Consider the following 13,966-nt stretch of genomic DNA (forward strand, 5'->3'; position numbering starts at 1 on the left):
GTTCTTTCAGGTTCTGAATGCAGAAATCATTCCCACCTTTTTGCTGCTACAGGAAGTGACATTTTTTGCACGGAAGTTCATTAAAAATTTGTTCAATAAATTTTAGAAACGGATTTTGTGCCGAAATTTCCTCATCCAAATTCCCGCATCCAAACGATAGTCTTGTTGAGAAATTTCGCAAACTGCCGTGCATTGGCACAACGTATTTCGACGTTTCGATCAAAATGTTTCATTAAATAATACACTATACAAAAATAAATGCGTTTTATTTTTGATTTATGCATCCTGGTGTTGAAACTAGTGACCAAGTGTTGAGTGTGTGGAGGCTAATGTGCAAGTTTTGAATGTGTGGAGGCTAGTGAGCAAGTGTTGAATGTGTGGTGGCTAGTGTGCAGGTGTTGAATGTGCGAAAGCTAGCGGGCAAGTGTTGAACATTTTGAAAATCTATTCATGGCTCAAGGGATTTACGTGATCCACGATTAATTACAACAACGGCGACGAGAAACGACGAATTCTAAGTTTCTCGTAGCACGCAGGCATAACATATGTCCGCAAAATGTTCTTACAGAGCAGAAATTTATAACTAGTAAATCTTAGGTAACTGACGTGGCAAGAAAACTTTCAATAGAGAGCACAACGATTAAGATAATAGAAAACAATGATGAAAGAGGATAACGCCACACTCAAGAGTTTGGCAGCACCTGCAACGGATTTCCGTGGAGGCTCTCTCAATATTTCCCTACGTATCTGCATGGTGTGGTAAGGAAAGGGTTACTTCATTACCAGGCATAATGTGATGGAAGATGTCACGAGTCACTGTATGTTTGAACTTTATTACGATTATAATGCAATTTATTCGCAATGAACAATTCGCAAAGAAATCTGCATCTGCACCTCCACCTTGGTGAAATATGGTTGACTTTCAAAGCAGTCCAAACGTTTGAGCAATTTTTTTAACCGCTACCAATTAATCATGAATCACCAACTTAGCACGCAAACTACCCTAGAACGGCTAATTATTTGGTAGGAAATTAGTCATGGTTGGTAATCATCATAATTGTCAACAACATCTATGTAGATTATGTCATTGGTTCCAGGTACATGATTGGATTTGGTACACATCCAACCGGCCTAATGGTCTTGTCATGCGCGGGGAGTGTACGGTAATTTTTCATGCTTACGCTTTGTATTAGAGTCAAACGTATATCACGGGTTTAGGCGCTCTATGTCTCCGATATGCCTACTCTCAAAACCTCTCAATAATTTTTGCTCAGCCTCTTCTGAGGTCAGCCATTGGTGTATCGTTGGCGTGTCGCCCTGTGATTGGTCGATGAACGTAAGGCTTCGGTCCAATCGGGGACAGCAACACAGGTAGGAACACCAGCCCGTGGAAGAGCCCGTAAAGACACACGCCGAAGAACACCTGGCGGTCGTTGATAAAATGAATGAAGTTAGTTCATTATTACCTTATCCTGGGCCTTACCTTATCGGAAAAGGCCTTCATTTCAAACTATCTGTAGGAAACAGTATTGACAAATCTTAAAGGCTTGCGGTGCGACAAACGTCTATACTTCTTGACTCGATGTTGGTCTCTGATCAACAATCAATAAAATATTTTAACTTATTTGCATATTTTATTTACATTTCAACTGGGTAAAACCTCACAGCCCTTGTTTGTTAAACTGCCATGAACATGAGTACTAAAAATGTAGTATATGTTGCTGCTCTATAGGGTCTCTAGGCTGAGGTCTACAGACTGCGCAGCTTATAGGGTCTCTCTAGGCTACTCAGTGTGTACCCAACCTCAGCAGCAACTGTGTTACAACGCAGTAATTTATTACCACACAAACACACACCTCCGCCTTCTAGTCTACCAGTGGATGAGGCGGTACACATATGAAGAAGCTTATCAGTTTAATTTTAACATTTGATAGGGGACAATTAATAGATTGCGGCATTATTTTTTTCTACGTTTGAATGTCGATTGAAATGGACCACTATATTTTTGTAGTGCATAGCAAGTAGGTCGCAATTGACGAATTATATAAATCTTAAGGAAATAGTTTTTTAAAGAAGGGCCTGGAACCTTTTGTATAAAGTTGCAGAATGCTGCTTGCATGAGATGATTAGGCTGAGTGATGGTATTAGAAGACTTCATAAGTTGGTCCTTCTAAAAGTGGATGAAGAAACTTTTCATTGAAGTTCTGACCTTAAAAAATGTTTTGAAGACGTGGGAGTCGGAGATTGCCAAGAAGCAGAAGGCCAATAAGGTGCTGAACCCGCCATTTAAAACCGCGGGGCCGATGCGTGCGAGCGTCTCCCGCACGCGGGCGTCGCGGGTGCCCTGGCAGGTCATGAACACGTGACCTGCGGTGAAGACGAGGTTCGTAAAAACGTTTCTTTCAGGGATACAAAGGGTCATGAATACGTGAAGCAATTGGCAAGACAGGACCATCACCATTTGTTAGGAGGTCATAAATCATGCTTGACGGCAAAATAATAAGATAGCTATTAGATGGGAAAGGATTCATTATAACGTAACGTTGGTACTAATCTGTCTTCATTTGCTGGAAAATATTTTCAATACTCTTGCAACAGGTGATTTATTACTTTCCCCCTGAATGAGCACCTCGACCCAACATCCACAATACTCTTTACCATCAATCACCTGAGAGCGATCGTGGCCATGATGCCAAAACACCACTTCTTTTTGAACCGTTTGTTGAAATTCAAAAGTGTTCTATTGGTTCGGTTAATGATACGAAGTCTACAGTTTTGCGGATAGCGTAATCTGATGGCTTCCTGGTACCTGTATACCCCACGTATTCGTACCAAACGGCCATGCCCTTGTCATGGGTACGCAGCAATACCCACATTTTCACGTACCCAAATGCGCAGCGTAGTCCACGCAGAGGCCGATGGCTATCACCATGTCGATGCTGGAGGCATTGTCGATGGTGAGGCCCCACCAGTGCATGAGGGCAAACACGTCTACGAGTGTCATGACTACACACAGCAGCACCAGCAGGCTCTGCGGGGGTAATAATTAAGGAGGTCATGACCACGTACAGCAGCACCAGCAGGCTCTGAGGGGGTTACAAGGAGGTCATGACCACGCACAGCAGCATCAGCAGGCTCTGCGGGGGTTATAAGGAGGTCATGACCACGCCCAGCAGCACCAGCAGGCTCTGCGGGGGCTATAAGGAGGTCATGGCCATACACAGCCGCACCAGCAGGTTCTTGCGATAGATGTTGAGGATAAGAGATTCTTCAAGCGTAATTTGTTAAGACAATTGTCATACTGAGGTGGCTTGAAGAGGAAATTTATTTGTCTCAGACTTGCAGAACAGCTACTATAGACTGGAGCAGGTTTACGATGTCACAACCTTGCTCGCGGTCCAACTAGGGTGCCCCATCTGTAACTCCCATTTGAGGTTGTGATGGAGTGACACTAGTAAAACTCACAGCAGAGACGTTACTATAATGGAGACACTACTGCTAACTCCTATTAGAGGCTCTACCAGGATCGCGCTATAAAAGCCATTATTCGATGATACCCTGATATTCTGATGCTCTAGGCCTGATTCAGCCTCTTGGCAGCCTCCTACCTGGACAAAGGAAGCGATGAGCGCAAGTGTCACGAGAAAGACGGCGAGGAGCGCAAGCCCCAAGTTCTGGTAGAGCTCCTGCTCGACGATCTCGTCGATCTCCCAGCCAATGTGCGTGGGCGAGATGGGGGCGACTACGCCTCGCAAACTACTCTCATGCGCTGCCACCTTAAGCGATTTCATCGCCGCGCGCTCCTCCTGCGTCGTGTTGAGTATGCGGTACCTGCAGGGGTGACAAGGTGAGCAGTGAACGTACGTAAACCTCAAAGAGCCCTTTACCGATATTCTTGACAGGTCCGGCGCCCAAATCTGGCCTGATTCTGTGCACCTCTTCCGTCACGCTTTTCAACCACGATACTCCCTTTCAAGAACACGCATCTCCGCCGCGAAATGAAACATTCTCATTGCACTTGGAAAAAATAAAAATTAAAATTCTATAAGTTATGCAAGACAACCACTTTTTTATCTCCGCTAGGAGGCCACAGCCTCCAAGACTACTGGCAACTTGCGTATTCTGAAATCTTTGGTTGCCATAAACTGTGGCATCTCTCAGAGGACATCACTATTACCACTATACCATCACACTTGAAATTTACTCAGTCTCTGTCTGGTATTTTCTCACCTCGCGAGCCATCGCTAAGCCACAAAAACTCGACCACCACTCGCTTCAGTCTCTTCGTCTGAATAAATTAACTAACACATGCGCTTGCCTGCAAACCATGATAAATTCCCGTCTGCCACCGACCCCAGCTCGTAATGTACTACTGATTCTGCGGGACTCCTACTGATGGCTCTTCCTATCACCGATTATTTGGTCTTCAACTGAAAGTTCAGCCCCTTCATCCATCCTGATCACCAGCCCTCCACCTGAAGAAGAAGCTGGATGCGGTGACGGGAGGCGCCGGGCTGCCGCAGACCAGGTCTCCGTCGAACACAAAGTTCCTGTCGCGGTACTTCGCTCCTAACGGCGAGAAGAGGAAGGTGCTCAGGTCCTCCTGGAAAGCATCGTACGACTGACCCTCAGGGTCGGGGACCGTGTACCCCTGGGCCTCGTAGTACCTGCCCACATGGCAGCATAAATTATGGAGGTATGCACAACATACGTATGTAAAATTGTAATAAACGTGATTAAAACTTCTCACGTCAATCTTGTGGTCTTGTCAATAGACTACAAAATCAGGGCACGCAAGCAAAGATGAGAAGCAGCACTGGTATCAATACTAGAGTGCCTTATAACGCCGTCCTAAATAGAGAGGCCAAGAGTGTCAATGAACCTACCTTTTAAAACTGGAGTACCAGGAGTCAATGAAACCAATGTACTGGTTCTGCTCTAGGGTCTTAACGAAGTCTTCGACTTCCGGCAGCTGCTCATGCAGGCTGATGTTGCCTAGGTAAAATTCTCCATCTATTCCAGCCCACGGAAAATACTCGGTGCTTTTCATGATGTACTTGTAAAAATATGAGTTCTGGGGGAGGAACCACACAGGGTTAAATTCTTGCTTTAGGTTAGAAAATCCCCAGCAAGAGGCGCAGAAAAGGAGAGCGGTGCCCAGCAGAATGATGGCTTTGGACACTTTGTGCAGGAGGACTCGAGAATAAACTCCCCCGAAGAATGTCTGGCACAAGTCACGTTGACTGCATTGGTTGACTTTATACGAGTCGCTGACTTTGTAACAGCAGATAATACCGTGCCTGCGACTCTCGATCCTGCGTTGGTCAAATGTAAACCAAGCAACAAAGTATGTTGCCTGGAAGAAGAACACAGCGGCTATACCAATGGCGGCGTACACACAGAAAGATCTTAAAGCAGGCAGCGCTGTGGTGCTTCCGATGGCAAAAGCCACAATGTCGGTGGCGGAGGTAACTGTTATGGAAGCCCCAGCATGTTTCATGGCATATCCGATACGTACATTGAGGGGATGTCGCTTCTCTTCCTCACTGAGGTTGTTCCAGGATTGCATTATAACAAACATGTCGTCTATGCCTAACCCAAGTAATAGGAACGGTAGGATATTGTTGACCGGGCTAAAAATGAGCCCAAGAGCAGAAGCTAAGCCGTAGCACACCACAAGGGACAGCAGCACTGCAGTGATCCCGAGTATAGACAGATACGGTCTCGTTTCGAGGCCGTTGAACTTGCCCAGCATGATTTGGATGTAGAAGAAGACGATCACATAACCCGGAATGACGTAACCGAGATCACTTTCGAGTGCATCGCGACTCATTTTATTGAAGCTTCCAGCTGACATAAAGTAGAATGCTGAGGTAGTGTACAGAGATGCGTTGAGGAGGTTTTTTTCAAATGCTTCTTCCCAGTGGAAAGTATCCACATCCATCTCGGTTCCGGTACCGTAATCGTCAATGTACTTTCCTGGAACTATCCTCTCCGAGTTGATGCGGGACAGCCACGTTTGTGTCATGGCCCTGGCACCAACAATCTTGCCGGACTCATCCCTGGTCACGCCTCCAAGATACCTGGCGTAGTTTGTTGACACTCCATACACTGCACTCGTCTCAGTTGAGTTTAGGGCGTCTATGATGTCTTTTTGGGTGAGGGACTCAATAGTGTCGCGGTCATAGCCCCAGATCTCCAAGATGCTGCGCTCAAAACACTCAGTGTCCAGTTGCTCCATCAGGGCGCAGTAGGCATCGCGAGGCAGGTAGCTGCTCCAGTCAAAATCAGCTTGTCTCTTGATTCTATTCTCCTCAGGATCTTTTTCACAGCTCTCCTTAACAAAAACACTCGCCAGAGAATGATAAATAGATGAAAATTCTTCAATGCCAAAGCTAAAAGCATCGGGGCCGTGAAAACTCAAATCCACAGGATCCTGAAGCGAATCTCTATGAACAAGGAAGACATCATCGCTCTCCCTCATGGTAAGGGCATTGAGTGAATTATTGGTAGCACTCCTTTTCTTCCTCCTAAATAAAGGAGAGCTCATGATGGTTGGCAGCTTCGTGCAAACATCTTGCCACGTGACCAGCCTTACATTCGTGGCTTCCTTCACAGAAGAATTTCTTACATCGCTGTTATTGAGTGCAGTTGGGCTTACAGAATTTTCATTATCAGGCACCAAAGCCACCGTTGAGCTAACAGTTTCGTGCATTAATAGTAAGTCAAGAAGAACTTCAGGGGTCAGAACGTTATCTGCCTCATAAAGAGATGAGTGGATTCTGTATTTATTGGGGAAATTTGCCTGCTGCCACTCGGCAATCTTGATGAAGTCGGAGTCTTGAGGAATCCACAGCTTGAAGGGCCGTTCTTCAAGTGTAATTTTTTGCAGTCCAATGCAGCAAACGCCTGTAAATGCTAGGCAGAGCAATATGGTTAAACATGGATGCGTGGCCACCGCTTTTCCAAAGCGAAAAAATACATTTTCCAACGATGAGCTGATTGATCGACTGCATCTGATTAATCTGCTCTCATTTTGAGTGGTAGATTTAGATGTTGCTGGAAAATATTGTTTGGTAAATAACGACTCTGATTGGTCAGTATCAAGTCTGTTACATGATGGCACCTCTGTGTCAGTATTGCCATTTTCCCGGCCTAAAGGGCGGTGATTGAGATCAAAATTCTGCGACTTGATTTTAGGTGAGATTGGTTGCAGCGAACACAGCCGTGCGGTTGAGTCATCTTCTGGTGCCGTTGACATTATTGCTCGGTTCTTTAGCCTCGACCACCTGCGGAACACGGACGCATTAGAATTAAATCTCGTAATTTTCCAGCACCAGGCATAGAGAGCATGTCCATGTTGTCAACACGACTAGCACTTCAGCGCAACATGAACTATGTTTATGATGTATATGTACGTGTTATTGTTGTAAAAATAGCGCTATCCATGCAGCATGAGTTAAAGTCAGTGAAGTGCATAGACTAAAATATGCATTCATGATTATATACATAATGGTAGACACAACATGCAATAATGATTATATACATAATGATAGAGTACAATATTCAATAATGACTATATACATAATGATATACTACAATATTCAATAATGATTATATACACAATGATATACTACAATATTAGATAATGATTATATACATAATGATATACTACAATATTCAATAATGACTATATACATAATGATAGACTACAATATTCATTAATTATTATATACATAATGATATACTATAATATTCAATAATGATTATATACATAATGATATACTACAATATTCAATAATGATTATATATATAATGATAGACAACGTTTTACTTTACAGTCATGGACTCCAGAAGCCCGTCCTTGGATCTAAACTTGGCATAAACTTTTTTATGGCGTCCAGAACTTGCATACGTGAACTTCGTGTTTGCATGAATTTTCACAAATATAATTCTTCACGTACAATTTCTTTATGGGTTGGTGTAGTATTATGACCGAAATTATGCGTTATGCGCAAATTATTATCCAAGCCGTGAGATTTTATGTCTAGGTTAGGTAATGTCGAGTCTCATCAAGCCGCGAATTATCCAGACATATTCTTCATAAACTCGTTATTTGTGAATTTCGGCCCCAAAGTGGTCCGTGCGGGAGCAGAGGCAGGAAAATAAACAATACTAATAATTTCTAATATAAAATCAAAATCTATCAGATCGATTTGAAGCTTGAAAACAAGAAATTGAACGAGAAAGAAAAATGGTTGGACATAAATGGTCGGAGTTTATTGGACATGCTTGATTAGGACAAACTAGCTATCACTCATAATAATATCTGGGGCATATTGTGCAAATAGGGAAACATTCTTGGCGCGTAGCACTGATACACTCTTGTACCGTTCCATACTAGGTCAGGATGACTCACACGAGAGCAAATAATGCATCGGGATTAGAACCTCGTCCATCTGAGGGAGGCACGACCCTGTCAAAATTTACGCGCGGCTATCCTTCCGATTTCGGTTGCGACTCTCGGATTAGAGATGAATCAGATGCGTAATGGCCGCCTCTTCTATTTAGCCGCCAAATAGGAGCTATTTTGAGTAGTTTCGTGGAAAAAAATATAAGGGTCAAATGACACACGAAATCAGTGGCTGGTCAGGCCACCATTGGCTTACCCTGCTCAGTAGCTGGCACAAGTTTTTAACGCGAGCGTGCTTAGAAGTTCCCGCCATGTGGGGGTGTGTGGGGGTCTACCTCCCGCACCCCCCATCCGGACAGTGCATTAGCCGTTGCAGCAGCCAGCAAGTAAGGCGCCAGTTTAGAACTAACCGTGAATCAGTACGTAGTGAAGAATGCTCAATGCTTATCGAAAAGCTATTGGCTATAGTTTTGTTTCCTTCAGAGAGCTTTAAACAATTTGATGATAAATACCATTGCACTTGTAGACATTGAACAGGACGAAAATGAATATTTTGAGTGCTTGTGGAAGTTCTTGATTTCGAATTGTTTGGAGATCACTTCTTTCAAAACACAGTTTTTATACGATGCAAGTTCTTTTTTCGACAATAATAGAAGATTTCAGCTTGCGGAATATGCTCTACATCAGTAGTTATTTGATCAGTTCGTTGCATGCTGGAAAATATTGTTTGGTAAATAACGACTCTGATTGGTCAGTATCAAGTCTGTTACATGATGGCACCTCTGTGTCAGTATTGCCATTTTCCCGGCCTAAAGGGCGGTGATTGAGATCAAAATTCTGCGACTTGATTTTAGGTGAGATTGGCTGCAGCGAACACAGCCGTGCGGTTGAGTCATCTTCTGGTGCCGTTGACATTATTGCTCGGTTCTTTAGCCTCGACCACCTGCGGAACACGGACGCATTAGAATTAAATCTCGTAATTTTCCAGCACCAGGCATAAGAGAGCATGTCCATGTTGTCAACACGACTAGCGCTTTAGCGCGACATGAACTAGGTTTATGATGTAAATGTACGTGTTTTTGTTGTAAAAATAGCGCTATGCATGCAGCATTGAGTTAAAGTCAGTGCGGTGCATAGACTACAATGTGCATTCATGATTATATACATAATGACAGACTACAATGTTCAATAATGATTATATACATAATGATATAATACAATATTCAATAATGATTATATATACACAATGATATAATAAAATATTCAATAATGACTATATGCATAATGATAAACTACAATACTCAATAATGACTATATACATAAAGATATACTACAATATTCAATAATAATTATATACATAATGATAGACTACAAAAATTCAATAATGACTATATACATAATGATATACTACAATATTCAATAATGATTATATACATAATGATGGGCAGCTTTTTTCTTTTACAGTCATGGACTCCGGAAGCCCATCATTGGATCTAAACTTGGCATAACCTTTTTTATGGTGTCCAGAACTTGCATACGTGAACTTCGTGTTTGCATGAATTTTCACAAATATAATTCTTCACGAACAGTTTTTTATGGATTGGTGTAGTATTATGACCGAAATTATGCGTTATGCGCAAATTAATTAATTATCCAATTATCCAAAATAAACAATAATAATAATTTCTAATGTAAAATCAAAATCTATCAGATCGATTTGAAGCTTGAAAACAAGAAATTGAACGAGAAAGAAAAATGGTTGGACATAAATGGTCGGAGTTTATTGGACATGCTTGATTAGGACAAACTAGCTATCACTCATAATAATATGTGGGTTATATTGTCCAAATAGGGAAACATTCTCGGCGCGTAGCACTGATACACTCTTGTACCGTTCCATACTAGGTCAGGATGACCCACACGAGAGCAAATAATGCATCGGTGTTAGAACCTCGTCCATCTGAGGGTGGCACGAGGGGGAGAGGGGGCCACTCTTGCATATCTATTGAACATTTCTAGCTTATATACTCTATATCCTTCTATATGTTTTTCTTATATACCTTCAATATTTTTTTCATATCTCTACTGCCTTTTATTTACGTACTTTTCACATCAATTCTCTTGTCTACATATCTCTGATATCCGGGGTATATTTTATATACAGACGTATGTAAACATATGTAGACAGTCATATACAGATGCATACTGTGGTATACGTCTGTATCCAGTTATATACAGATGCATACTGTGGTATACGTCTGTATACGGTTATATACAGATGCATACTGTGGTATACATCTGTATACAGTCATATACAGATGCATACTGTGGTATACATCTGTATACAGTCATATACAGATGCATACTGTGGTATACATCTGTATACAGTTATATACAGATGCATACTGTGGTATACATCTGTATACAGTTATATACAAATGCATACTGTGGTATACATCTGTATACAGTTATATACAGAAGCATACTGTGGTATACATCTGTTGTCAACAGTTAAACGAGTCTTGTCAAAGACGCTAGCGATAACTATGGCGGGGATTCATTCCTAAAACAAGTTTACCAATTATATCATTTATATGTTACGCGTTTTTGCCCATTTTCATTCTATCCGTTGTATAATCGTGCTTTTATCGTCATGACATGAGCTAGCATGAATATATTCAATAAATTTGCACGATAGAGCAGCGTATTGTATCAGATTCAGTCACTCTCCAGCTCAAGCAACCAGCTACAACCTCACCCACCAACGCCAGGATGCGCACTGAAGGCTGCGGCCTTGCACTTGCAGGCACCCGCGTCCAGTTTCGTGCCCTCGAGCGACGGGTACCGGAAAACTTGGCATGTTTCTCAGCACCAAAGCCAAGTCAAGCAGGAGCAGTAATGCCCCAGGACATGGTATACATAAAAAATATTACATGATATTGCTAAAATATTCCATGTTTAATGTAATTATATTATAATTAATTAGGGAAGTGTAAAATTTAAGGTAAAAATGTCTCTCAATTAGGGAAATTCTCCATCGCTATAATCATATGTTGAATCTGGGTTTGAAAGTGAATGAACTGTGTTTAAATGAAGCATCTCAAAGTATTCTGATACTAACTGAAGTATTTGAATTTGTATTTTGAATGACGCAGTTAAGCATTTACAAATAGCGGTATTACATTCATGTATGAATATTATGGAGTAATGCTTAATTCTTCGTCATGTGCGAGTTGAATGACTAATTTAATCAGGAATATAACGCTTGATCAGTGATTACATAATGAATATTATATCATACATGATTAAAAAATCAGTAGTTAAGTGAGTAGTGCTATATATATCGAGAAAAATTCTGACGCAAGGACCCTTGAGCAAAAACTTGTTTATTGCTACACGCGAAATAATTGCGATTTTTAGACTTTTATTGAAGAGAACTTATTTTGACATCCTTATTTCCTGAAAATCTCGTAATTGCTTCAGCAGATATCTCATCAAACCTTTTTTTTATTTCAAAAGTTGTTTGAACTATCACAAGCTTGTCGTTATACAACTTTTTTGATCGACTTGAGCCCGACGTGGGAATCCCAACCTCATTTTCTGGAACTTGTACCATAGAAGTGAAGTCGAAGTCTTGATAAATACAACGAATGCATTCTAACGAGACTAACTCTCTTGTAAAATGTTTTGAAAAAGTGTATGGCCTTGATGAATTTATGTTCATAAAACCTCATGTCTTTGATAAATATTTTAAAAAGAGGTACGAATATATCGCTATCATAACATTATATCAGTAACTTATAATTATCTAGGTATCTTTAACATACTTGAGTATATCAACCTTGCTTAAGTATTTCAACCTTACTTGAGTATCTTAACCTTACTCAAGTATCTTAACCTTATTTAAGTCCTTATTTAAGCATCTTAACCTTACTTAAACTATTGTCGTGTTCTAGGTATTGACGTTCCCCTGCAGAAATAAATCAAATTCTTATTTTAGATCTAATTCTAGATTTTCCTAATTCATTAATGCAGAATCTGCCGTTCTTACTCTTCTTTCATTCCGACGCATTACTCGTAACTGAAATTGAACATGAGCCTTGGTGGGCTCACACTCTATTGAGTGGCAGGACGCAGTAATTGGTCGGTTGCCTGGCAAGGAAATACCTTGTATTTACCTCCGATGCTGCTGTCAACCATTTATTTAAAACCAAGTTCTTATATTTCGATTACTTTATTCGTCGGCCATGGACGGGTGCGGCTGCAGGTATAAGCGGTGCTAGAGTACCATTCTCGAAGACTAACGCTTCCGGCGCTGTACGTTGCATGGACCTGGTCGTAACTTTGAACCTGTTCTTCCCACTCAAGGAACAGCGTAGAAGGAAGCTGCAACTTGTTGGCAACGTTGGATAAGAGTCCCGGCGTAATTTCGGCAAGCACTGTGCTCCTCCGCTAGATTCCCACACTTTGAGTTGATTTGACCTAGTCGCTCTCCGATAGACTGTGACTTCCTCTCGGCGACAACACCGGTGACGTACGTACAGATTGGTCCAGCCGAATTAAATGTTCAACTTTACATTTCCGGTCTGGTAGCTACGGATTAATGATGTACCGCTTATGAATTCGCTTGCTCATTTATTTATATTGTTCATTAAATATATAGTTAATACGTATATATATTAATATATTGTTATTTACGTATATAGTTTGTGCATTCTTTCTCACTATCCCGTTGGGGTAGCCCATATGTGTTGCCCCCTCTCCCGCAACATTGTGATCTGAGTTACTGACCGAGATTAGGCAATCATTGTATAAAAAAATAAAAAGTTGTGGGTTCGATTCCAGCTACCTGTGACAGTTCTGGTCAAATCGGCTAGGTGGCCGGGCGGTTAAGCTCAGCAGTAGTGGAGCAGTGAGCTGCATGTTCGAGACCCATAACAAGCTGTGCAAATTCTGCGCTGCTGACAATCGATGACAAGTCTAACAGCCTAGTCAACGCTGACACCGCTACACTATTCTAACGCAGTACAAGATATTCAGAGGTCGCGTATATCAGCCGCAGTTACGTGGCGCTGTTGTCATCTGGTCGTCCGCGGCTACACCATCTTGTTAATAACTTGTTCAGGAAGAACAATGCGATCGGGCCCTGAGGGATCGTTAGAACAAAGGTTTGGTTGTCAGTCTTCGATACTTCGACGAAGCAATAGTCTATACATTACGATGATACTAATGTTCGTTAAGTAATTATTGACACCCTCCTTAACGCAATAATTTATATTTTACTATCCAGTTTTTATCGAGTATTTTGGCAGCGAAAGCCGACGTTTTTATCATCTGTAGCGAACACTTGAATGCATAATGTCAATGGATTGGTACAGTACACATGCACGGTGTTCAAGGATCCTTTGCCGACTGCAGAGTTGTCTAGGAACTGTAGCTCTCATGTAAAACAGACAGGTTAAGTGGAGATAAACCATATATTCTTAATCTAAGCTCAGCAGTAGTTAGGTTAAGTAAAAATAAACCATATATTCGTATAAAACAGTTGCTTGT

At 41.6% G+C, this 13,966-nt stretch overlaps 1 protein-coding gene across 1 annotated transcript; it reads right to left on the reverse strand.

The window, feature by feature from the left end:
• Positions 1-259: 259 nt before the first annotated feature.
• LOC108666411 (protein patched homolog 3) lies at positions 260-7,204 on the reverse strand. The gene is made up of 6 exons (XM_018153287.2): positions 4,887-7,204; positions 4,476-4,667; positions 3,609-3,831; positions 2,887-3,031; positions 2,210-2,367; positions 260-1,423 (listed from the first exon to the last, which is right to left on the reverse strand). The coding sequence occupies exons 1-6, from the start codon at positions 6,713-6,715 to the stop codon at positions 1,271-1,273; spliced, it is 2,700 nt and encodes an 899-aa protein (XP_018008776.1). The 5' UTR covers positions 6,716-7,204; the 3' UTR covers positions 260-1,270.
• Positions 7,205-13,966: the final 6,762 nt, after the last annotated feature.

This window comes from Hyalella azteca, unplaced genomic scaffold, assembly GCF_000764305.2.
Source record: "Hyalella azteca isolate HAZT.00-mixed unplaced genomic scaffold, Hazt_2.0.2 contig1128, whole genome shotgun sequence".
NCBI lineage: Eukaryota > Metazoa > Arthropoda > Malacostraca > Amphipoda > Hyalellidae > Hyalella > Hyalella azteca.

What these genes read in the sequence shown, in the direction of transcription:
- LOC108666411 (XM_018153287.2), bottom strand. Translation starts at nt 6,715, where the DNA reads ATGCACGAAACTGTTAGCTCAACGGTGGCTTTGGTGCCTGATAATGAA. An exon ending in TGGTACTCCAGTTTTAAAAG is followed by an intron (nt 4,668 to 4,886) that starts GTAGGTTCATTG and finishes CCATGTGGGCAG; the next exon opens with GTACTACGAGGCCCAGGGGT. An exon ending in GGACTACGCTGCGCATTTGG is followed by an intron (nt 2,368 to 2,886) that starts GTACGTGAAAAT and finishes TCTTCACCGCAG; the next exon opens with GTCACGTGTTCATGACCTGC.